The 26,130-nt window shown below is 27.8% G+C and overlaps 1 protein-coding gene across 1 annotated transcript in view; it reads right to left on the bottom strand.

The window, feature by feature from the left end:
- Window positions 1-18,443: 18,443 nt before the first annotated feature.
- LOC136075594 (uncharacterized) overlaps window positions 18,444-26,130 on the bottom strand; it is an 80,192-nt gene continuing 72,505 nt past the window's right edge. Inside the window, exons 13-16 of the mRNA XM_065789134.1 lie at window positions 23,204-23,230; window positions 23,051-23,124; window positions 19,541-19,699; window positions 18,444-18,890 (exon numbers count right to left, since the gene is read on the bottom strand). Coding sequence (XP_065645206.1) covers window positions 18,710-18,890; window positions 19,541-19,699; window positions 23,051-23,124; window positions 23,204-23,230 — 441 coding nt within the window. The 3' untranslated portion in view covers window positions 18,444-18,709. The remainder of the gene's footprint in view (window positions 18,891-19,540; window positions 19,700-23,050; window positions 23,125-23,203; window positions 23,231-26,130) is intronic.

Raw genomic sequence — 26,130 nt, 5'->3', positions numbered from 1 at the left:
TGAAAATAAAAAAAGTAAAGTTACTATTAGCAAAATAACTTACAAACTAATGAATAGAATATAATGAAATTTTAACAGCTGTCTTTTGAAGGTTAGTAATAACTGAAAAAAAGGTGACTGCATTAAAACTCGCGCTATCTATGTGTTAGGCCCGGGTCTTTTCAACCTATGTGTCAGATGTAAGAATGTCTGGAAGATCGTTGATGTAAATTAAAAAGACTATAGGGCCAAGAATTGAACCTCGAGGAACCCCTGAAGTTTCAGAATAAGAAGAAGAGTGCTGTCCATCGAGGAAAACTTTTATACTATGATTGGAAAAATGGATTCAAGAATCCCAAAGATGTTACCAGATACACCGTAAAATGATAGCTTATGGAGAAGACCAGCATGCCAAACTTTTTGAAAAGCTTTAGAAATGTCAAGAGCAACGGCTTTAACCTCTCGGTTGTTACTGTTAGCAAATCAGCTGTAGAATCGAAAACCATATTGATGGTCAAAAAGTTATCAGATTCAAGATGAGAGATTAAGTGTTTGTTAATTAAAGTTTCGAAAACCTTGCTTATGATGGAAAGAAGACTAATGGGACGGTAGTTGGACGAATCTGATCGCTCTCCAGAGTTTTTGAAAATAGGGATAACAGATGCCGCTTTCCAGCAGGCTGGAAAACAGAACTCTTATATGCATTTGTTGCATAGTTTTGAAAGTATAGATGACAGCTCTGGAAGCATTTCTGCAAGACTATAACAGGTATATTGTCCGAGCCACAAGCTGTAGAAGAGTCTAAGCAGGAAATCACTTTAGAGACAGAAGCTTGAGTGATATAAATTTTAAGCAATGGATCAACCTGTTTAACGGCTAAATCAGATAGAACGCAATTAGTGGAATCAAAAGATGATATTGATGAAAAGTTCTTAGCAAACAGTTCAGCTTTGTCTTTAGGTGAGGTGACAAAGTCTGAACCATACAAGAGAGGTGGAATTAAAGATTTGCCCTTATTATTGATACTATTATAGATTCTCCAGAAGTCACAAGAGACTAATTAAAAAAATAAGATTTCATGACCTGAGAATAGCGGGCTTTGGCGTTAGACAAAACCTTTTTACAATGGTCTCTAGCAGTAATAAACAGACGTTTGTTTTCCGAAGAATTACTTTGCTGATAGATTTGGAAGTAACGGCTTTGATTGGCAATTGCAACAGCACATCGTGAGGAAAACCATGGAGGCTTGAACTGGAGTCGTCGAGAGGGAATGAAAGATTCCATGCCAGCCTGAATTCACGAAGTTATGTAAGAAGCGCATTTATCTACAGGAAGACAAAAGATTTCTACCCAAGTGCCATCACGAAGAAAATCACGAAAAGAGTCCCAGTCAACTTTATGGTTGTTGTAAGAGGTATGATAATATGGGGATACAGATGATGAAGAGAAATGAGATAATAGTTTTAGAGAGATCAAACTGTGATCAGAGGCACCTAAGGGTGAATGTGGAAAAACTGAGCACTGACTAGAATCAGAAACAAGACATAGTTGAGTAGAGAAGGTAAATGATTTGGGTTGCCCGGAAAAGCGAGTTGGAAAGTTGACTATATGAGTTAGGGATTGAGAGAGACAAAAGTTGTGGGCATTAATACCTACAGAGTTACTGACACTAGAGTGTAGCCATTCAGTGTGATGAGCATTAAAGTCACCAAAAACAACAATATCGGCTGAAGGATAAAAAGAAAGGGCTGGGTCAATTTGATCAGAAAAATGTCAAAAAGAGTGCAGTATTGAGTTGAAGGAGCAATATAAAACAAATGGAATGGTGATAGAGTGAAGTAGAGCTAAACAAAAGCACATAAAAGAGTAGTCTGTGGATTCAAACCTAGTTTCCCTACAAATGGGTGAGTTCTTACGAATGTAAATGCCTAGGCCAAGCATATGACTATTGGATTCTGTATGAATTAAAGGAAGATCACCATCAAAACCAAGATCACAAGATGAGACAGCTGAACTCAAATTAGTCTTACAAAGAGCAAGTAGGTCCGTTGAACTTTGCAAGAGATAAGACTCAACAGAAGCAAAGTTATTTCGAAGACCACGAATATTAGTGAATGATAGGTTTAGAGAATTTGGTTTTGACGATGGTTTTTTGTGTTTTATAGTTTTTGGTACTATATTCATTTTTAAATTTGTTAAAGAACTTGACTCAAAGCATAGATAGTAATTAGTACACTGTTGAATAGCCCAAGCATTTGTCTCATTGCTACTAATAAACTTTAAGTAGTAACAAAGGGCTTCAAATGTGCCCTTGGCAATACACACATAAAAACAGAGACACAAGCAAAACTCATGCATCGAGTCAAGATGATCCAGCATTTAACATCCTAAACTGAAAACAATGTATTAAAAATACATCTGCGCGAGTCTAATAGGTGAAGAATGGGTGCTAGGCTGGTCAACAGATAGAATCTGTTTACCACTTAAGTCTTTGCCTAGGAGGCCTTCTACAAGACAGTAGCCGGATGCTTTTAACGTGTTCCCAAGGTGGATATTTTTATTGAGACACCATCTCTAGCCTTTACTCAACTAAGAGCCCCAAGGCAGGGGGTGTTTTAATTCAGAGCTGGCATTTCCTAGCCTTTGCCTAAAAAGGTGTATCCTACAAGGCAGCAGGACATGAAGCAGGTAGTTACATGTTACCAGTAGCAGGATGACCTGACCTGATCTTATGATATCTTTTGCAAATGATCTGACCTTATGATATTTTTCGCAAATATATTTTATCTTTTGCAAACGGCAAGATTGCGATGCACAGTTTGCGATAATGTAATTACATTATACATGTTTTATTACATTTTATTATAGAGTAATGTGTATAAATAGCAAAATTATACTTTAACGAACGGCCTAATGGTATACATATATGTGTGAGCATTAGCCTTATTGTGCTGAACATATAAGAATCTAAGTCATGTTCTGGTCTTGTTAAAAGTTTTGTGTAAAAAGTCTTTTTCTTGGTCTTGAGTTGACTTTTTGATGTCTTAGTCTTGATATTAGTTTTGATGTCTTAAATCTTGAGCAATAATAATTTAGTCTTAGTTTGGGTCTTAGCTTTAACTGTCTTGACTACATTTCTTGCACTTATGAGGCATTTTTTATCTTTTATCTTCAAAAACCCATAACTTTGCAGAATAATGTAATATAGTCTCCTAATGTTGCAGATATAACGTTATATATTTTGCAAGGAAATTGTAACATTTTGTTGCTCCTCATGGGAATAAAAACAACATTAAAGTTGGTGGTGTTTTTTATAAACATTTTACCCTGAAACTAGGGTATCAGATTTTAAACAACATTTTCATCAGCATTTAGCATTGAAAATGACTGAAATCAACAGAAAAGATGAGTACTTTTTATTTCTGCATCCTAATAATATGCACAGGTTTTAAAAAAAGCGTTTTTAATAAAAATGATTTTTGGTTGAATGGTTTGTCAGTTTGGTTTTCAGCAGTATACTACTGCTGTTATGTTTATATTCCTTTATCTTCTTTGTATTCTCATTCTTTTTGCTGCATGCTTTGCTCATTAACAGACATGTTTTTGCATTGTAAAAATTAGAAGAAAAATAGTTGTATTGTTTTGTTTATGGTACTTGTTTCTTTACATCTGTATAAATATTACATGTTAAAGAAGTAAAGTTATAACGTCTGTTCACAAAAAATCCGGACTGATTTCAAATGTACACAAATTGTTCTAAATTTAGAATTTTCGATTCGAAATTTTTAAATTTAATCGGTCAACAACAACAGTTTCATTTTGTGGCAAAATTGAGTTTAAATAATTAATTCAAATAAACATGGAGCATCTAAAAGAGAACGATGTTAGAAATGTGATTGGAAATTTTTATAAACAAAACATAAACAGTGGAAAGAAATTTACAGTGGATCATTTTAAGAAAATGGGAATCGCTAAATCTACAATTTATGATATAATTAAAAGGTCTGAAAATAATTTGCGGATAAATAGAAAAATTGGTTGCGGCAGAAAACCTTTTAAAATTACACCAGAAAAGAGAGAGTCCATGATTGCAAGAGCAGAAGAGAGAATCGGGATTTCGCAAAGAAAATTGGCACTAAAATATAAGATAAGCGTTTCATACGTAAATAGATTATTAAGTATGCATGGACTAAAGTATACCAAAAGAAAAAATGCACCAAAAACAACAGAAAAGCAAGAAATTAAACAAAAGAAAAACTTATTAAAACTTTCAAAAACTTTTTTCAAGCCATCAAATGAGTTTGAAATCATCATGGACGATGAATCTTATTTCTGTGTAAATGGTGCAAATTGTTCACAAACTCTGGCTACTATACAAAGGATAGTTCTCAAACTGATCCTAACATTAAATTCAACTTCAAAAAAAAGTTTGACGAGAAAGTTCTCGTTTGGATTGCAATCAGTCGTTTTGGTCATTCACCGCCTTATTTTGCTGTAAAAAACTGTGCACTGGATGCAAAAACTTATTCTAAAGAATGTATTACAAAAAGACTTCTTCCATTTATAAATTCCAAGCACCAAAACATGAAAATTTTATTTTGGCCTGACGGAGCGAGATGTCATTATGCAAAACACACATTAGAAACTTACAACACTTTAGGTATTAACTTTGTCGACGCTAAAGATAACCCCCCAAATGTACCGCAGTTAAGGCCAATTGAAAATTTTTGGGCACATTTAAAAGCAAAAGCTTATGGAAATGGATTTACTGCGAAAAATCTTGACTACCTTAAGAATAGAATTCGATTAAAGTTGAAATAGTTTGATCCAGACTACTTTTTCAACCTAATGGATTCAGTCAAAACTAAAGTTCGAAATGCCGCTGATTTAGGACCACTTTCGGTTATAAAATAGTTAACAATGTCCAGTCACTCATTTTAGTTAAAATTTTTGTCAAAAATCGATTAATTTTGTATTCAATTAAGAACAATTTTTCATTCCGGATTTTTTGTGAACAGACGTTAAATTAAATAAAGCAAGTTTATATTCATGCTACATAGTTTTGTGCAAAAAGGTATTTTAAAATGGCTAGTACGCAAAATTGTTGTTTTGACTTATTTGTTTCTTATATCGAGAAAATGAAAAGAGCTCAGGTTGATGAAATAAAGTCATTAGAAGACCTAGAAAATTTAAACTTCTTTGCAATCAAAACTGACTAATAACGTCTGTTTACAAAAAATTCGGAATGAAAAATTGTTCTTAATTGAATACAAAATTAATCGATTTTTGACAAAAATTTTAACTAAAATGAGTGACTGGACATTGTTAACTATTTTATAACCGAAAGTGGTCCTAAATCAGCGGCATTTCGAACTTTAGTTTTGACTGAATCCATTAGGTTGAAAAAGTAGTCTGGATCAAACTATTTCAACTTTAATCGAATTCTATTCTTAAGGTAGTCAAGATTTTTCGCAGTAAATCCATTTCCATAAGCTTTTGCTTTTAAATGTGCCCAAAAATTTTCAATTGGCCTTAACTGCGGTACATTTGGGGGGTTATCTTTAGCGTCGACAAAGTTAATACCTAAAGTGTTGTAAGTTTCTAATGTGTGTTTTGCATAATGACATCTCGCTCCGTCAGGCCAAAATAAAATTTTCATGTTTTGGTGCTTGGAATTTATAAATGGAAGAAGTCTTTTTGTAATACATTCTTTAGAATAAGTTTTTGCATCCAGTGCACAGTTTTTTACAGCAAAATAAGGCGGTGAATGACCAAAACGACTGATTGCAATCCAAACGAGAACTTTCTCGTCAAACTTTTTTTTGAAGTTGAATTTAATGTTAGGATCAGTTTGAGAACTATCCTTTGTATAGTAGCCAGAGTTTGTGAACAATTTGCACCATTTACACAGAAATAAGATTCATCGTCCATGATGATTTCAAACTCATTTGATGGCTTGAAAAAAGTTTTTGAAAGTTTTAATAAGTTTTTCTTTTGTTTAATTTCTTGCTTTTCTGTTGTTTTTGGTGCATTTTTTCTTTTGGTATACTTTAGTCCATGCATACTTAATAATCTATTTACGTATGAAACGCTTATCTTATATTTTAGTGCCAATTTTCTTTGCGAAATCCCGATTCTCTCTTCTGCTCTTGCAATCATGGACTCTCTCTTTTCTGGTGTAATTTTAAAAGGTTTTCTGCCGCAACCAATTTTTCTATTTATCCGCAAATTATTTTCAGACCTTTTAATTATATCATAAATTGTAGATTTAGCGATTCCCATTTTCTTAAAATGATCCACTGTAAATTTCTTTCCACTGTTTATGTTTTGTTTATAAAAATTTCCAATCACATTTCTAACATCGTTCTCTTTTAGATGCTCCATGTTTATTTGAATTAATTATTTAAACTCAATTTTGCCACAAAATGAAACTGTTGTTGTTGACCGATTAAATTTAAAAATTTCGAATCGAAAATTCTAAATTTAGAACAATTTGTGTACATTTGAAATCAGTCCGGATTTTTTGTGAACAGACGTTATTTGTGTTCTAAGCAAGGTTGGGATTTAAAATCCCGCCCTATAAAAGAAACCCAATAAAACCCAGGCAGTTAGGTTTTTATTGGGATTTTTAAAGATATTTTATCATTTTATGAACTATTATAACTAACATTAACATTACAACATTATATTATTAACTAAATTAAATATTAACTATAAATATTAACTAAATTATTATTAACTATTATTATTATTTATTATAACCAACAATAACAGCTGTCAAAACAGATTTACTGTAAATATTAGTTTTTGGACATTATCACAATTTTTTTTCACAGATTGAGATTTTTTATCTTTTATTTTGGTTAAAGTCTCTCTCAACCCTTCAATTCCGAAACAAACTTCAATGAACACGGCATCTGTGCGGAGAAACAGGTTTGTTCATTTGAATTTTAAGTTCAAATTTAAAGTTCAATTGAAACTGCAGTTGCTTCCTCCCATTCTCGAGTCTTCTTTTTCCATTGCTCATTGACATTTTTAATTAAAAAAGTATTACTTTTAAATCTAAAATAAATCAAAACATATAGTTTTAACATGAAATTTTTTTTTCTAATACGGTTTTGAACTATGTTTAAAAGGTTTTTCAAAATAATTCGACAAGTTTTTTTTATAAGTTGTTAAATAACATTATATAAAATATACCTTTAACAAATTTAAAGTAGAAAAAATAATTATTATATTATTGTAATTATAAAATATAGTATTAAAAAATAATAAGAATTTAAACGGATACGAAATAAAAGTAAAACCCAAAAGAACCCAAATTAACCCAATAAAATGAAATAACATAAAAAAAACCCTTGGGCTGGGTTTTTTTAAAAACCGGTTTTGCCAACCCTGGTTTTAAGGTTATCCTGATGCTTCACAATCAAATTATTGATTATGGATGAAACAATGGCCAGGTGAAATCATTTACGATAGTTCAAAAGAATCAAGATTAATTAATACAATAGAATAAAAAAAATTTTTTCTGTGTTTGGAATATTCCTTGCTATATTAGTTTTTAATGAGATTGTTTAATTTAGTCGCCATTTTGTGTGAATCCTATAAGATTTCATCATTTATTTTAATGCAATTTAAAGTACGTGTCTTGGTTTTAATGTTATCAGTATTTTTTTTGAAATTTGTTTAAAAATCTTTTATTTTTCAAGTAAATCAGAAAAGTATTTTTTTTAACTTATTCCAAGTCTTTGTAATTGTTTTGCATATTTTTTGCTTGATTTTTTGCAAATCGTTTTTGAATAAATCAAAGTGTGTCAGTCCCTCTGTTTTTCTTTTGTTGGCTAGTTTTTTCTCCCTCTTTCATATGCTGAACAAAAGATTTTTTATCTTTTTTTACTTTTTATTTTCATTGAACAGACAAAAAATTCTTTTATACTTCTAATGTTAGTGTTCTTAAGTTATTTTGATGCTTCACAATTAAACATGCATATAATTTATGCATGTTTAATTATCAAAATATTATTACCAAAATAGAAGATTTTATCACATTATCCAATAAAATTTTGCAAAGTAGACTACTAGTATTCAGGTTAATCTAAGTATTATATTTATAAATACTGTTTGAAATAGTATTATAAAAATTATTTTTACAAAAATAGGTGAGATTTAAGCTAAATCACAGTTGTTATGGTAGTGGCCAGGTGAACTTAATTTTGCAAGTACACTAAAAGTATTCAGGTTAACACCATCTAAATGTTTTTTTATAATTTAAATAAGTTTTTTAAAAAGTATTTCAAGTTTTTTTCACATGAATAGATAAGATTTGAGTGCAATCACAGTTTTTTAATCTAAATTTCTAATCTACATTGCCTGTGGTGCAATAATGTAAATGGAATCAATAACAATAATTAATAAAACTAATACCTAAGTAAATTAAAATTATATACAAAAAACAAATCTGCTTTTGGCTGAATTTGATTTGATATTTAATTGATAAGGTTGATTACAGTTTTGGAGCTCACTATTTAAATTTACTAAGCTACGAGAGAGCGTTTTAAATTATATCAGTTATATTTATTCTTTTTGGTATTTATTTCTTTACATCTGCTTAAATATTGTATATAAAAGAAGTAAATTTATCGATAATATCAAGCAAGATTATGTTTATACTTTTTATTTTTGTAAATTTATAATGGTTAATTTTCAAAAAGGTGATTTAGACTTATTCTTCGATAGTTCTTTGACAGTTTGAATAGAAAGTTGTCTGATAGAATACCGAGCAGTTTTGCTTTCAGGCGTACCAACCTTTATAGTAAGAGGTTTTCCTCTTGTTGATATATAAAGCTGGATCCATATGCAATTTTTTCAGTTTCTATTTTCTTTTTGAGTATTCCTGCTGCTATCAGTTCAGCCAGACGACCACCAAAATCGAAAGCTAAACTTAAAGAAACAGCAGTTTCTTTACCACACTGCACAGTGGACCAGAGTGAGCAAAACCCTTCAAAAACAACTTTTATATTGGAGAAATTTCCTTTTGTAAATGTAATCTATAAAGCACTTAAAACTAACTTTTTTCCATTGTTTTTTTTTTTGAGTTCAGTATACCAAATTTACCAATTTTAATTGTAGGAATATTTTACCTTTCAAATATTGGTGAAGGTTTTTCAAATAAGGGTTTGAAGGCTGGAAACAAATAAGCCCCAAAATCTTACCCTGCTTTCCCACCCCTCCTCCTCCTAACTCCAAATGTGAGGGTAACAAGTTAATAAAATATTTTTTGTACTAATCTCAGCTATTTGCAGCAGCTTAAGAAAGAGAAAATTCTAGTTTAAAATATTAAACTAAAATTAAAAAATTATTAAAAAAAATAAAATAAAAATTAATAAAATATTTAAATTAAAATTTTATTAAAAAAAAACCTTTTTCAGAAAACTTATTATTTATTAGCCTAGAAAAATAATATTTGAAATTGGTACAGAAAATTAACTTTGAAAATGGCAATTAATTTAGTGTTATTGTCATAGTTTTAAATATAAATTGTTTTTTTTTGTTCGTTAATTATGTTTTTTTTCTTAAATACATCTTTTGACTTAAGTATGTATCTTTTATATTCTGTAAAAAAAAATATTTATTATAAAAATAAAATTAAAATCTAAAAAAATATATAAAAATAGAAAAATTCACTTTTAACAATATATCTGAACGTAGCTAATGACTAATGCAAAAAACAATTAAGGTCCAGCTTGGCGCTTTATTTTTATTATTTTTAAAGACTTTTTAAGTAAAGTTTTTAAAATTTTATAGTTAATATTGCATGTAATTGTAATAATATGATTGTATAATGAAATTGTAATATATTTAAAGATGTTTTAATTTTTTTTTTAATTTTTAACCAACACTGTTTTTATATAATTTGATTATAAATACACAACGATAACCTGCATGTTTTACTTTTTAAATGCTCTTTTAAAATAAAATCAAAAACTCGTTTATTTGTAAAAGTTAACAAGAACAAAATAAAACACATTTCCAATGTTTTCTATTAATAATGCCCATTTCCCATTTAAGACAAAAATAACAGAATAGGATTTACTAAAGAAATTTGAGTTCTTTTCCGAGATGTTGGTCTGGACACTGTCTTGGTTTTAGTCTAGAAAGTCTGGAGTAATGTTCTTAGAACTTTACTCTTGTACTTTCTTGATCTCTACAAAAAAATATCTACACACTAAATGGATTAGTGATTAATAATAAATTATTACTACTAGGATAAACGTGTTATATAAGTTACAAAATTAAGTTTGACATAGTTTTCTGTTTGACTTGCTACATAAAGTACTTGAAAAGAATACGTAAGTTTGTAAACGTAGTCTTAAATTTTTTTCTTTTTAACTATTATATTTGGCTACTATACATTTCTATACATTTAAATTGTTTATTTTAGATTTGGGTAAGCAACGCAAAAAAAATTTTTTTTTGTTACAAATTATTTCGAAATTTTTATATTTTAGTTTTTTATATATAAAACTTCTAATTTGCATTTTTTTAAATATATTTTATTATTAGGTTTCGTATCACCTTAATAGTCTTGACTACATCTCTGGTACTTTTAAGGCATTTTTATCATTTATCTTTAAAAATCCATAATTTTGCAGAATATTGTGATATAATCTCCTAACTTTGCAGTTTGGAGGTTATATCACAATATTCTGCAAATATCCCCAGTTCTTGTTCACTGCTCAATTTTGACAACAAATAAATCTTTATCTTTTAGCAATATTGCAGTTCTTTTGCAATCAAACTTTGATATTTTATCTTCTTTAGCATTGATTTTCTCAGTGCTTTCTTATTTTTGGCACAACCTTACATTCTTCCTCTTTATTTACAGTCCGTTTACTGACTTTAAATATATATACTTTTGGCATCATAGTAATTCAATTTTGGGCCCTAGAAAAATTTTTGATTAGACAAAAAATTGGTTCTTTTTTTTGTAAGGCCATATTAATTCTATTAGTTGATTTCACCTATCTTATAAAGTAATATTATATTATGAGCATTTCATTTGTGTTAAATTGACTTGGTTTTTATGTTTCCAGTAAATTGTTTTAAAATTTGAATACAAATCAAAGTATTTTTCATTTTTTACTTTTTTTAGTTATTGCATTTTATTTGCATAATTTTTGTTTAGGATTTTACTTTCAATTGTTTTTGCTTTTAAGTAATATATGTATAATTTTTGTTTGAATTTTGAAGATTTTGTTAGACTGGTGATTTTACATTTTTAATTTTAAATTCAAAGTATGTATTTATGTGTGTATATATATATATATATATATATATATATATATATATATATATATATATATATATATATATATATATATATATATATATATATATATATATATATATATATATATATATATATACATATATATATATATATATATATATATATATATATATATGAAATAGCTTTTGATAGATGTGTTTTGCAAATATGTGAAAAAATTTAGTTCCTGCATTTTGTTTTTATATATCTATTCCTTTTAAATGATTTTATGATAAATACTCGAGAATGTAGGGTAAGCAAAATTATACATTTAAAAATCTTTGTACGAAACAATTGTTACCATATATAATAATATTTCATCTTTTAAATTATTTTCTTTCTATTGGTTTATAAATCAAAAAAAACAGAAACAACTTGACTGAATTTTTTTTGTAATAGATTATTTGCAAACTATTTTAAGTTCTTGGTTGAAGTTGTTTTTCGTATTAGTTTTTATTGCTATAGTTGCAGTTTTTTTTCTGAGGGTTGTGTTATTGAATATATCACTTAATTACTTGTCAGCACTCTTGGCAAATCATTCTTGAATAAATATAGGTGTTAGTCCCTCTGCACTGCCTTTTGTAGGTTGTTTTGCTTCTTTTTTTTTTAGGTTAATCAAAAGATATGTGATATTGTTTTGGTCAATCAATGCCTTCATTGCCTGCTAAATAAAACAATCCAGGTCTCGGCTAAAAATATATTTTTTAAATTGTATGTTTTTCTTCGTTAATTTGTTTACAGATCTGCGAAATGATATGTCGCAAGTTGAGCCAGATTTCGGCTCTCCTTGTAACATGTTATGAATTTTTTACTTATGTTGTATATTTGCCTTTGCAATTGACTAGACGCCTTTACCTAAAATTGTTCTTCATTAATCCAAAAACAACTGAAGCAAATTTTTATTTTCATTGATCAGACAGAAAACTAGTACTGTCAATTAAGACTTTTTTTTTTTTTTTTTTAAACGCATGAAAAAATAATATGAGTTTCCTCTTGGAAAATACAATTTTTTTTTTTTTTTTTTTTTTTTTTTTTGTATTTCACCTCCCCAAGGCCAAGAAGGCCATTACAGATGAGGAGGCTACTTGTGGTTAAAACCCTCTCCCAACTCTATCACTCCGAAACACGAACCCTGACGAACAAGGCCGCTACGCGTTATATTAAACATATATTCAAATTAACATAACGCGTAGCGTTATGTTATTTTAAATATGTTTAATTTATAACTTATATTTAAATTAACAAAATTAAAAAATTGTTTATTATTTTTAAAATTATTTTTAAAGAATAATTTATTTAAAAGTTTAACAATTTTATTATTTTTATATATCATTGTAATTTAATAATAATATATGTATATAATATTATTATTTAAAATATAATCTGTTTAATAAAAATAAAAATTGTTTATCATTTTTTATTCAATCATTAAATTGGTAAAAATTTTATTTGAATATGTAGAATATTATAACATATATGTTTTGATTTTCATTATGATTTTAATTAATTGTTTTTTTATTTTTATAATTAATATTTAATTTTACTTTAGATCGTCTAAGTAGAAGTGATGACGATTACGATAAAGAAAACCATGATTTATTCATTGAATGTTTTTATGAAAGTCAATCATCATTTACTGATTAAATAAAATCAATTGTTGATAAACGAGTTAGAAAGTGGTGGATTTCGATTGACGATGGAAAAACTACTTACAAAACTTCTTGCGAAAATTATTTCGTAAATCATTACTTAAAATCTGGAAGAAAGTTTTCGTGGTTACATGTTGATAAAAATATTTTAAGTGATGAAGAAAAAAAACTTTTAATACAATGTTCAACTAACGTTCGCCGTGTCAGCTTTTATCGTCCAATTAATTTCGAAAGATGGAAACCAAAAGATAAGATTGAAAGGTTACGCATATTGATCTCGAAAGCAGATTATTTAATATTAAAAAAAGATTTCAAAGAGAATTTTCTTCCGTGGATTAGTCTTTGTGAAAAATTAGATCTTCGACTTCGCGACGACATTGATTTTATTAAAGAAATTTATGAATGGATTGGTTGTTCGAATATAAAGACGTTTAAGATCGAGTACCGTGGAAAAGAATTTTATAACCTTGATGAATTAAAAACCATCACAAAGCGATAAAATATTTAATATCTTAAATATGTTAAATAAAAACAAAAATTATAAATAACTAATGAAATATTTAATGTATTATTAAATACGTTTAGTAAATACGTTTTTAAATATACAAATTAATTTTTCTAGTTAGATAGTTATTTAATTAGATTTAGTATTTAAAAGGTGAATTTTTTGTTATTGAAATATCATATAAATAAATCGTTTTCAAATATATTAATAGTTATAATTATAATATAAATTACTAAATATAGCTATTAACATGATTTATAAATTTGTATGATTTTTTTCTTAGTATTATTATTAATAATATTATACTTGTATAATGATAAATTACGGTACTTAATTTATTATTGTTTTTTTTTTAATATTATATTTTCAGTTTTTAATTATTATATTATTAATATATAATTTTTTAAATAATATTGTTAATTAATATTTGTTAAATACTTTATGTATACTTTTATGATTTATTATATATAAAAGTTTTCTCTAAATATGCAAATTAAATAAAATATTAAATTTTTTAATTTTATTATCAATTTATTTTCAAATAGTATCATACTATATTAAAGATAAAGTCATAACTTTTTGAATTGAATTTTGAAAAAACTTAATTTTATAATAAAAAAATTATTTTTATATTAGATTTGCACTTTTTATACACTTTTTACACAAATGTTTATAAAAAATAGTTTTTTAAGGTTTTCGCCATTATTTCTTTAAGAGATATTCGTCGTCAACAAAATATAAAAAGTCAATGGTTTAGTCAAATTTTTCTTCGAAGCTTTTTAGTTTGATATATTTTTTAAATTAATATTTATTATTGGATTTTTTTGGGATTTTCGTTTCAACGTTAATTTTGGCTCTAGTTTCAGTATTAGTTTAGTGTAAGTTCATATAATTGTTTATATATAAAACGAATTTTTTTTAGTAAGATTTTCAAACAATTTAGGTTATCTAATTTTGTAATTATGGCATTTCTAGATATATGTTTATTATAGAGATAGGAACCGCGATATGAAATTGTGAAACGCAATAGTTTGGTTTTTCTAAACGATATATTAAAGTTTCCTACTTCTCGAGTGTCATATCTATTTCTATTGCTTTTAAAGAAATCATTTGAGAAATGTGATGGGACAAGCCTGAGTTTATATTTCAGCATAAACAATAAGTTTTGATAAATGTTTATTCTATAGACGTTTAGTGCATTAAGGAGTTTTAACAAAGGTTCAGCATGAGTGAATTTGCTTTTTTATAGACAATTCTAGCAGCATGTTTTTGACGTCGATAAAGTGATTTCAAATTGGATTTATTGGTACTTGCCCATGCTATATTACCATATGTATAATAGGTCTGTATAAATGAGAAATAAAGATGTTTTAGATTTTCTTGGGATAACATTGGTCTAGCTTTGTATAGCACGCCAATGTTTTTGGTTATTTTAGTATTTAAATAGTCAATGTGTGCTTTCCATGAAATATTTTTGTCAATTAGTAAACCTAGAAATTTTGTTATTGAGGTTCTTTCAATATTTTTGTTTTCTTTTTTTAACAATGGTAATATATTAGGTATTTTTTTTCTTTTTTGGTTGGGATGGAATTAAATGTAATTGGTTTTTTCTGTGTTTAAAGATAATTTATTAGATTTTAGCCAGATATTAAGTTTTTCAAGTTCGATATGCGTTGTTTCAAAGAGTTCTTTAAAAGACTGAGATGAATAAAATAAATTAGTATCATCTGCAAACATTATTACATTAAGTTTGTTTAAGACTTTCGGAAGATCGTTAATGTATATTAAGAACAATAAGGGAGCTAGAATGGAACCTTGGGAACGCCACATTTAATCTTAAGCAATTTTGAACAGGTATTTTCATTAGTATTAACACATTGTTGTCTGTTTGGCAAAAAAAAATTTTAAACCAGAGTAATGCAACGTTTTTTACGCCATATTTCTCCAATTTTTTGAGCATGATAGCATAATCAACAGTATCGAATGCTTTTGATAAATCTATAAAGATTCCTAGAACAAATTCTTTATTAACAAATGAGAAATTGATGCTATTTGCACGATCTACGATTGCATATTTGGTTGCATATTGGTTTTGAAAGCCAAATTGTTTTGTATTTAAGATGTTGTTGTTTGTTATATATTGGTATAATTTATTATAAATTATTCGTTCGAGGAGTTTTGAGAATACAGGAAGAATTGAGATTGGTCTATAATTGTTTAGTAAGTATGGTTCTCCAGTTTTATATATTGGTACAATTTTTGCAATTTTTAATTTCTCTGGAACGGTTCCTGTTGTAATTGAAGATTTAAATATTTCGAAGAAGGGTTTCTTTATTATCGGAAAGATACTCATTACAATATTGCTACAAAAATTTCATCAATTCCTGGTGCTTTGTTGATTTTTAAAGAGTTTTTTGCATTTTCGAGTTCTTCATAGCTTAATCCGTTGAAAGTTAGTTCGCTATTTAGATCAGTAAAATAATTTTCAAAGGAGTTATTTGCGGTTTGAATTTTAGACGCCATGTTAGGGCCAATATTTCCGAAGAAATTGTTGAATTGTTCGGCAATTGAGCTCTTATCGTTGTGTTCTGTTTCATTTATAATAATTCTATCTGGTAAGCTTTGTTTTCATATACTTTTTTCCGATTATTTCTTTCATGATGTTCCATGCTTTTTGGTATCTCCATTTCAAGCAATCGGTTCGGATTTTGCGGAAATAATTCTCTCTCTAAGGTTTATGTTTTAATTTTGACCTGTGCGTCTACTCGTGCTGCTTATCTTGAATTAACTCCTGACATGAAGATACCTGCATTTCTTTGAGCACTCAAACGGTTTATAGCTTGCAGGGGGTTACCAGATAGTATTACTAGTGACAATTTTAAAATATTTAAACTGTTGGCAGTTAAAATGATTTGTTTAAAAAACAAAATTAAACAAAGATTTATCTTACCGGTCTCCGCATGGTGGGGAGAATTTTATAAAAGACTAGGGTGGTCAGTTAAAATTCCGCTAGTGGATTTAAATTTTGAGATTTCAGATGTAAAAAGACAAATAAATCATCCTAAAAAATTAATCAGTGATTCTCAAAAAGGGTTTATATGGTTTACCTGATGAAGTTAAAGCAATAACATTTGTATAACAGACTTAATGGTAAAAAACATAGTTATATTTTAAGAATAAATGACATTGTATTAATTGATAATAAGGACTTTAAACCCAGATCTCAATGAAAGATAAGAAAAGTAGCGGAAATTGTAAAAGGAAAAGACGGCGATATTCGAGGAGCTAAGTTGAAAATTGTCTCAAGTAAAGGAACGACCATATTGTGTTTTCGCTCTGTTGAAAAATTAATCCCCCTGGAAATAAATGTTGATTTGGATATTCATTCAGATAAAAATGCTTCAAAAAGTATAGTCAGTGTATATATAGAGACAGTCTGCCATATAAGGTCAATATAAAATACAATTAAAGGACAAGTTTTGTTGACAAGTCAACAGGGGGGAGTGTGTAGAAAATGGGAGTTATATAATAATCATCTATATAATTTAAATTTAAAATTATTATAGTAATCAAGTTTAGTTAACGGGTTTTTGTATAATTAAGATTTTGATTAATTTTATTGTTTCTCCTCAGGCCTTTTATTTTATGCTGAGTAAGAACCGCGTGTTGTAAGTTTTTAGTTGTTCTCAAGAGTTGATTGTAGTTCAACAATGTCAAATTATGTATGAAGAAGTTAACATATTTAATTAAATTTATATTATATTGTTATAAATCGTTGAAGTTGTTATTTTATGGAAAGAACCATTGAACTGATACTAAAATATTTTACAAACTGCGCATCTATATATCCTAAAACATACTAGACTAGACTTGATTTTGTTGCAATAAGTGTAATCCTAAATGGTTTAATCTTGCTATTCTCTGCAAGAAGCTTGCAGAGAAAAATGTCGACTTTTTAAGAAACTCCTACGCAGTTTATCCAAACATTAAGATTCCATACGCGTTCTTTATAATGAACTAATTTGTATCTTTAAAAAACTAGTTACAACAGCTATCAATAATCAATAAATACAAGAATTACATTATCTCAAATTGAAAACCCAAAACAAAATGGCTCTATTCGTTTGTAAACAGTCAAAAATCTTGTGAAAAAGTAATTTGTAATATTTTTGACTTAAATGATTATCAACTAGTTGATAAAAAATAATTGCAGAATGTTTTACTATTGATTTTTTCAAATCGTTCTCACCCATCACAAATAAGCTAAGCTTACCAGTATTTAGTATTAAAACTAATGCAATCTGTTTTCCAGACTTCAGCTCCCTATTCTCTAGCCAAAATTTAGAAGCTTTTTTATATATGGGGTACGGGTATTGATAGTTTACACGCTTACGTTTTAAAAAATTGCTCAGCTAGGTTCAGTAGGCCACTTTCACTTATATTTAAATGCCCCATAATTTCTGTTCAAGTTCAATAATTTCAGAAGCTTGCAAATGTCTTACACATTCACAAGAAAGATTGTCGTACTGATGCAGAAAACTATCGGGCTATTTCACTAACATTTATCGTTTGTAAGGTTACGTAAAAGTTACTTCGAAACTTTATGGCAGACCATTTGTAAATCACAAGCATACCCTTAAAAATTATCATAAAACTAATTTCCAACATTATAAATCCAGTCTGTATAACTCTAATAACTATTTAAATTATGCAAACATTTTTAAATAATGCAAACATTTTTAAATTTTGCAAACATTTTTATTTTTTTGTTTAGCCTAAATTATTTATTTAACTGGAATTGATTACACCAAAACCATAACCAATATTTTACTGTTTTTTAAAAATAGAAAACAACTAAACTTGTTATCTTTCAACTTGCAAATAACCTGTACTAAACCACCCCTCATCATTTACTGTAACACTCAAAAATCCATAAAAAAAAAGACAGATAAATATTTAAAATAACAGAATAAAAACATTCTTTATAAATATATTTTCTTTTTAAATCTCTAATATATTTTCTTTGTTACTATTTTGCTAGTTTTACTTCTATTTTTCGTTTTCATAAAAAAATATATATACAACTAATTTTCCATTACTTCGTTAATACTACTTGAGCAAATGAGCAATTTTAATTTAGAAAATAGGCTGAAAAGTGATAAAGCTCTTGTATATATAAAAAAAATTTAACGCCTACTTGCACCAACAATATAAAACAATTCATAAAACACTGGTTGCCACAAATTTTTATTGAAGTTCTATTTTTCTTTTATTTAACGTAACAGGAATGAATGATGACGTCAACGATACTAAAATAATGATAGCTAAAATAAAATAAAAAGAAAAATATTGGTTAAATGGAAAAGGTCTTTCTTTGTTTTTCAGCGACCATGAATAAATACTTGCAAAGCCAAAGATTCCGACAGATCTAAATTAATAGAAGGTGTATCAAAAATAATTTGTTAAAATGAGTTAGGAACACAGAAATAAACACATTTTTCTAAGTTTGAGGAATGACTATTTTATTGGTTACCTAAATATATAGCAACCAGGGATTATTTATATCTATTTATTAAGAAGGGGCGTATTTACATCTATCTATAAAGCTCAACACAAGATGAATGTATTTATTATATTACGGTTGATTGTAATATAAAAAATATGAAAATGAAATACTAAAAAAAACTACAACAATACTGCATACATTCAGTACATTGAATAGTATAAAAGTATGAACACGACAGTAAACTGTATAAAACTACAATACATAAGAACACTAAAGTAATACTGTATTCATGCAGTATATTGAAGCGTTCATATATTTTTTATAATATATGAAAGGTTTACAAAGTTAATTAGTTCAACTTCGTTGTTCAAGTTCAATTGCTCATCAGTTTTTTTAATTTGTTTGTTGAGCTTAAAATGTTGTTAACTAGATTGTTTAGCTTCAGTTTAAAAAAAATAATTATTGTCTTATTTCCAACACAATTTTAGGCCATTTTATATACGTATTTAAAGAATGGAAAAAATCTTTACTCTGTTTTTTAAATGGAAGTTCAACAAATAATTTAGACTCACCTTCCAATGCAAGAGACAGACATCGCAACACCGTTTGCTAATCCTAGCAATTCCGATCCAACTGAGTTGTTTATCAAAATATTGGCAGCTGTGAAACCTGACATCATAGAGACAGATACAACTACTTCACTAATCCATAAGATAAACCAAAGAACACTCCTAAAATTAAAGTAACCAAATACTCTACAATTTTTAATTTATTGATCAATATTTTTTTTTCACCCGATGCATCATATGAATTGATTGAATTGGGTAAAATCCCATATGAGTTGTAAAAAATTTTGTATGAATTTTTTGATACTTGTACGAACTGTATGATATCTTGTGTGGATCTTGTTTCAGAAACAAAATTAAGTTAAATTTTTTTTAAAAAGAGTTCTTTATCTGTCAAAAAGATTTTTTCACTTTTTGAGTAAATATTATTAAAATAATTGTTAACTTATTTTATAATTTATCATATGTTTAAAACTTGAATATTTGATAAGTTAATTGTTAAGAATAATTTGTATAAATTTATACAAAACAAAAAGATTAAGAAGTTGAGGCTTAAATAGTGACGTTTTACAATGGCAATATATATAATTGATAAAAGTATAAAACGTTGCGGAGCGTAGAGCAGAAAAACAGAATACGTAAATATATATTTAGTTTATGTTGACTTATTTTTGTTGGTTAAATTGATTTTTTTTTCATTGTTATTATTATATTTGATATTTTAAAGGGCATTATGATAAAATCGTATGATCTTCTGGATGCTCTGCCAATTAAATTTGTAATAAAGATATTTTGTAATTACAATTTTATATTGAAGACAAATAAAAAACATAATACGTAAAGAAAAATGCTCAAGATAGTGAATATTGGATAATAATGGCATGGCCGACAACACGGGTTTCGAAGTGGAGGGGCACAATCTACAACTTCTAAAAAATTTCTTCTGCATTTAGATCTTTAAAAAAAAAAGATTCATTATAAAAAAAAGTGGGATTCCATTGCCCCCTGGCTTCCGCGGTGTTGTCGGTTTGAATGGTTATATAAGATGTTTATAATATATATATGTATATATATATATATATATATATATATATATATATATATATATTTATATATGTAAATATATATATATATGCTTGTATATATTTAACTTAAAGAGCTATGCCTAACTTAATTAGACATAACTCTGTAAAATTTCAAAGTGTTTAGTGCTTGAAAGTTTAATTAGTTTTGATTTGTAAAAAAAGTCTGCGTTAACCCTAAACACGTTTTCTGGTCCTTAAACACATTTTTTAGTTCTTGTCCAAAGTTTACCACTCTTTTAAAAAACACACCGTCAACTTTAACTTTAACTTGGGCTGTTAATATGATTAAAATGAAGAAAGTAAAAAGGTTTGAATAGGAAACTATTTTTGACATACGAAATAAGCAAAGTGCTGTTTCAATGACAACCAGGTTTAACTCTAGATTCAAGAATCTTTTTTTTTCATTACCTTTATGCTATTAAAGCCGCAAAACTAACAAATGGATTTCTTACTCAAGCCTCAATGACCCAAGTTTTCAAATACTATAGTACTACGCAACTTTCTAAAAAATTGTTGCCTAATCTTAAAGAAAAGTAAAAGTGGTCTAAAAGTAGATCACTTGCCTTTTAAAGAAAAAGTTTGATCCCCACCACGGCCATGGTGGTTCTGCGTTCAAATTGCTTCAATGTGCAGCAACCTATATTGTCTTGGTTTGTGTTTTAAAGTTAAAGATTTGAGGGAGTTGCATTAGAAAAATAAAAACCAAACTAAATTAGCCTCTTTCATCTCATAACCTTTTTCGGTTATGGAGATGTGAATTTAATAAAAGATTAAAAAGTTAAAGTTTCAAACTGACAAGTGAACTTAAAATTAGAACATAAAATTGTGATCCATGTGTATATAACTGAATGTCTAAATAAACAAAAAATATAAAATATGAGTTTGTATTTCTTTAATAAACTATTTTAACTTTACCAAATTTTCGGTTTTAGTTTATGCCAATAATTCGTTTTCGATATCATTTATAAAGTGGTTAAACTGAAATTTTGATTTACATTGGTTTTTATCAAAATTTCAGTTAATCGCAATAGTTAATCGAACACATATTTTATTTTATATAGTTATTTAATTATTTGACACCTATTTAAACAAATTGAATTAATAATACACGAATTAATAACTTAAAAAACATTCAATCACTTTACACATTTATTCAAGAAAAGTTCACACAATGGACACCAAAAAAACCAGATGTTCTACTGACGAGCAATATAATAGTACAATTTCTAAAATAAAATCTATCAAATTACCATTAAGTAAAGCAGCAATTATGCATAGCATTTAATAGACAACTTTATTTTTTGGAATAAATAAAGCTGCACCCTCACACATTGCTCGGACATTGGTTCTAGCATAGTCACTATTTGAAATGTAAATGAAACTTGCCATTCGGGGTTTGATAGAACCTGCAAACAATTCGAGCAGGTAATATTGCAACACTGAGAGCAGCTTTTTGTATGGACAATAACAAAATTAAATATTTCAATTTAATAGATAGCTCTTTTTTTTGAAGCAAACGAATACTTTGTGGCAAATATCTGAGACTTTTACGAAATAGGCTTCAATGATGACAATCGTAATCAAACAATTCTCTGCAAACATGGTTCCAAGCATCATTTTGTAGTGACCAAAAAAAATCAAAAATTGATCTATACAGTTGGAAACTGAGAAAATGCTGCTACAGTAGCATTTCAATTGTGTAAGTTTTTAAAGCTTAACACTATTTAGTAAACTAGTGTACAAAAAGCCCAAAAAATGCAAAGTTTAGAAATTTAATGTCAAGTTAGATGAAAGAGAGATTCGAACAAAAATGAAACAAATAAAAATTACCAAAGGCTTACATGTAAAAACTTATAACGTAATAACTATGTATGTTTTGCATGCCTGCAAGCAAATACGGGTATGGCGATAAGTTCTTTTGCACCAAAAATGAAGAGACTGGTACTTTTATTTCACTTTCTCAAGTTTGTAATTAATTACATCATTTAATTTATTTTAATTGTTTGACTAATTAACACGTTTAACTAAAATAGACAGTCATTGGATAATCGAACAATTTTTTTCTCACTTAAAATGTTTTTTAACTAAAAAAAATATACAAAGTTGTTAAGATAATTATTTATTCCAGTAGAGCCAATGTTTTTTAATAAATCTATATCAAAAAAATTTTAAATTAATTTATTCAAAAACAATTCATTTCACAAGACCTATATAAAAAAATATATATATAAAACTATTCATCAAGACCTATATAAATATATAACCATTTATAAGAATTTATTACAGTATATTAACATTTATTAACAAAAAACAGCATAAACTAGCATTTATTAGTACAAACCAACATTTATTAGCATAAATTAGTATTTATCATTTATGATCATAAACTAGCTTTACACAACAACAAAAATGTAACAAAAAAGAAACTAACGTGTTTTTTATAAGAACAATCAAAGGTAATAAAGGCATTATAGCACCAAAAAGCAGAGATGAAGCAATAAATGTCTGAAATCACGAAAGATTATTTTATTATATAAAGATCTTCAGTCAGAAAATTGCATTAAAAAGTTTAAAAACGGAATACCTTTTTTGAGCCAAACTTGTGAATTATCTGTAATAAAATAAAATCTGTTAGTTAATTAACGCAAATCAATAAATCAAAGTTGGCGTTTATTCAACACCTTAGCAATTCAATTTGCATTGGTGTTTTTATAGTTGTATTGTTTTTACCATAATTGGACTACAAAATGAGGGAAAAAAGAGATTCAATAAACAAAATTGAAAAGTTAAAATTTTTTTTTTAAATAAATAATCTTTTTTTTTTTCATTTAATTTTCATTAACAACTTTAATTTCATTTTTTTTACAACTATTTGAAGTGTTAGGAAAATATTGTTTATAAACTAATGTTATATATGATATATGAGGCGTTGCGAACGAAAGAGGCACACCAACCAAAATCAAGTTTTGAGTAAATCGCGTTTGAAGTTTCTAAACTGAAATTTGCTATAGGGCACACCAACCAAAATCAAGTTTTGAGTAAGCGCGCGAAATTACACTTTTTCCTACCACGTGGTAGAAGAGCTAACACCCCCCTCACCCTCTGTGGTAGTTGTATTGGTTGCTGTGGCTCTTTCGGACGAACGTTTTACTCGTTACAAAGTGTGTTTCTTCAGATTTTATTACGTGTAAATAACAAGGGATTTTCAGTTAGAAAGAGGCCCACTAACACGTTGATCTTGTGATACATTGTAGATGACAGACTAAAGTAAAAAATGGTTAAAGAAAACGGATTTTTGAAATTTGGTTGGTGTGCTCCTTTCGTTTGCAACGCCTCATATATAAACTAGAGCAATATTTGTGTGATTAAGCAGAAGTGGGGCAGTAGTTAAAGTTCTGTTTCAAAATCAAAAAAAAAAATGCTAACAAACATACGCAAAACAGTTTTTTGGTAAAAGTTCTGAAAGTTTAACTAGAGTTTTGAAATATATTGTTTCGTCTTATCGGTTCGAAACCATATATATATATATATATATATATATATATATATATATATATATATATATATATATATATATATATATATATATATATATATATATATATATATATATATAGATATATATTTGTATATTTATACATGAGGGAGGGGGGCTCAAAATTTAGTGATATAGAGGAGGTGCAGGGGAGATAGGGGTGGTTGCTGTATGTCATACTTGGTGGTTGCTATATGTCATTAGTGACTCATCATTAGTATAAAACTTTTTGTTTCAGCTCTGGCGTATCATTCGTTTACAAACACTTGCCTGCTAATCAAGTCAATCCCAAGGAAAATGAAACTATGGAGAAAATTGAACACCATGCAGTGATAATCTTCTTTACCAAGCAAGGAAATAGCGCTCAGACCATTTTGAATAAAATGGAAACCTTTTATTGGAAACAGTAACCTAGTAAATCAATGGTTTACAAGTGGCATGGTCTTTTTAAACGTGGTTGGGAGTCGATTAAAGATACGCTCAGGAAGGCCAGTTAAGGCCACCACAACAGACATCGTTGAAAAAGAGAAAAAAATAAACTGAAGGACACCCGTTTAAAAAAAACAGTTATCTGCATTACTTGGAGTATCCGATACCACTCTTTAAAAAGAGACTTAAGGGTAAGAAAATTTTGTAATGACAATGAGATAAAGGTATAAAATGTGTATATACATAAATTTTTTCAGCACAAGTAGTTTCTAATGTCATATCAATCTCTCTGTAAATAATCCGCACAGTTAGTTATTTAACATATTCAAAAAAACTGTAAAACTGTTCATTCCATCATCAAACACCCCATTTACAGCTAAAGGTCATACAAACTATGGGTCACAACACAAGTCTTGAAAGTTGTGAAAGCAAAGGTATATTTTTGCAAAATACATTGGCACTGGTATAGACTCACCTAAAAATTTGCATTAAACATTCGACTTCATACAAATATGCAACAGACTAATGCGGAGTCTTTTATTCCATACAATAACTTGTTAGCAGTTTCAAGGATTTCATGAAATCTTTTAAGCAGGCTTAAGTTAATCCAGTATACTTCAAACCAGCAATTACAACATCCTCATGTTTTACGAGGTAAAATGCATAGCAATAAACAGTTACTTTTATTTAGCTGTTGTTTACATACCACTAGTACCTTTTCTAATTTTTAAAGAGCGGGCAACGTCAACTTTTGAGCTGGGTGATAGTTTAAATAAAGTTTCTACAGTATAAAATCATATTTTCTGCATTGACAAAAATAAATTGACTAGACTGTTGGATTACATCTACGTGTATAAAAATATATTCCGCAAAATATTTTTGCAATACCTTTTGCATTTTTAGATATTCTTTAAACAGTCAGAGATGGTCAACATATTTAGCGTAAATCAAATGTAAAGGTTTTTAATTAGATCTTATCTCCATTCCATACAATAAGATGAAGAAAAAATATCAACATGGATTTTTGAATTTTAATGCTCTTTTATAAACCTAATTGAATCTTGTGAGATTCTCATAATAGTGGCTTACAATCTACACCTTGTTTACAAACGTTTTTACCAAAAATTGACACAGTGCCTGTTTGATATTTTCGAATCTAAACTTTTCCCTTTTACTAAAAATAATTCTCAAAACCATTTATTTTACGAATAATATCACCTACAACTGAACTAAGTGAGGATAAAACATTTAGTGCAAGAGATTAAGCGCACATATATAGATAAATCACAAGTGAGTTAATCAATTGAACGTCTAAGATATAAGTAAATTGTCATAATATTAAGTATGTCATAATATTACAATTTAAAATGCGGCAATTTGCTTGCAATAATAAAAAATATTTAAAAAATTTTGACTCCCCATTAAAGTTGTATAAAAAAAAAAATGGAGTTGAATCGGCATATATTTTTATCAAGTCAAATAAAGGAGATAGTACTGTAATCTACTTTTTTGAATCTATTTTTATTTTTTTCATAGCCATATCCGTT

This window comes from Hydra vulgaris, chromosome 01 (assembly GCF_038396675.1).
Source record: "Hydra vulgaris chromosome 01, alternate assembly HydraT2T_AEP".
NCBI lineage: Eukaryota > Metazoa > Cnidaria > Hydrozoa > Anthoathecata > Hydridae > Hydra > Hydra vulgaris.
This window is presented reverse-complemented; position numbering and strand designations above follow the sequence as displayed.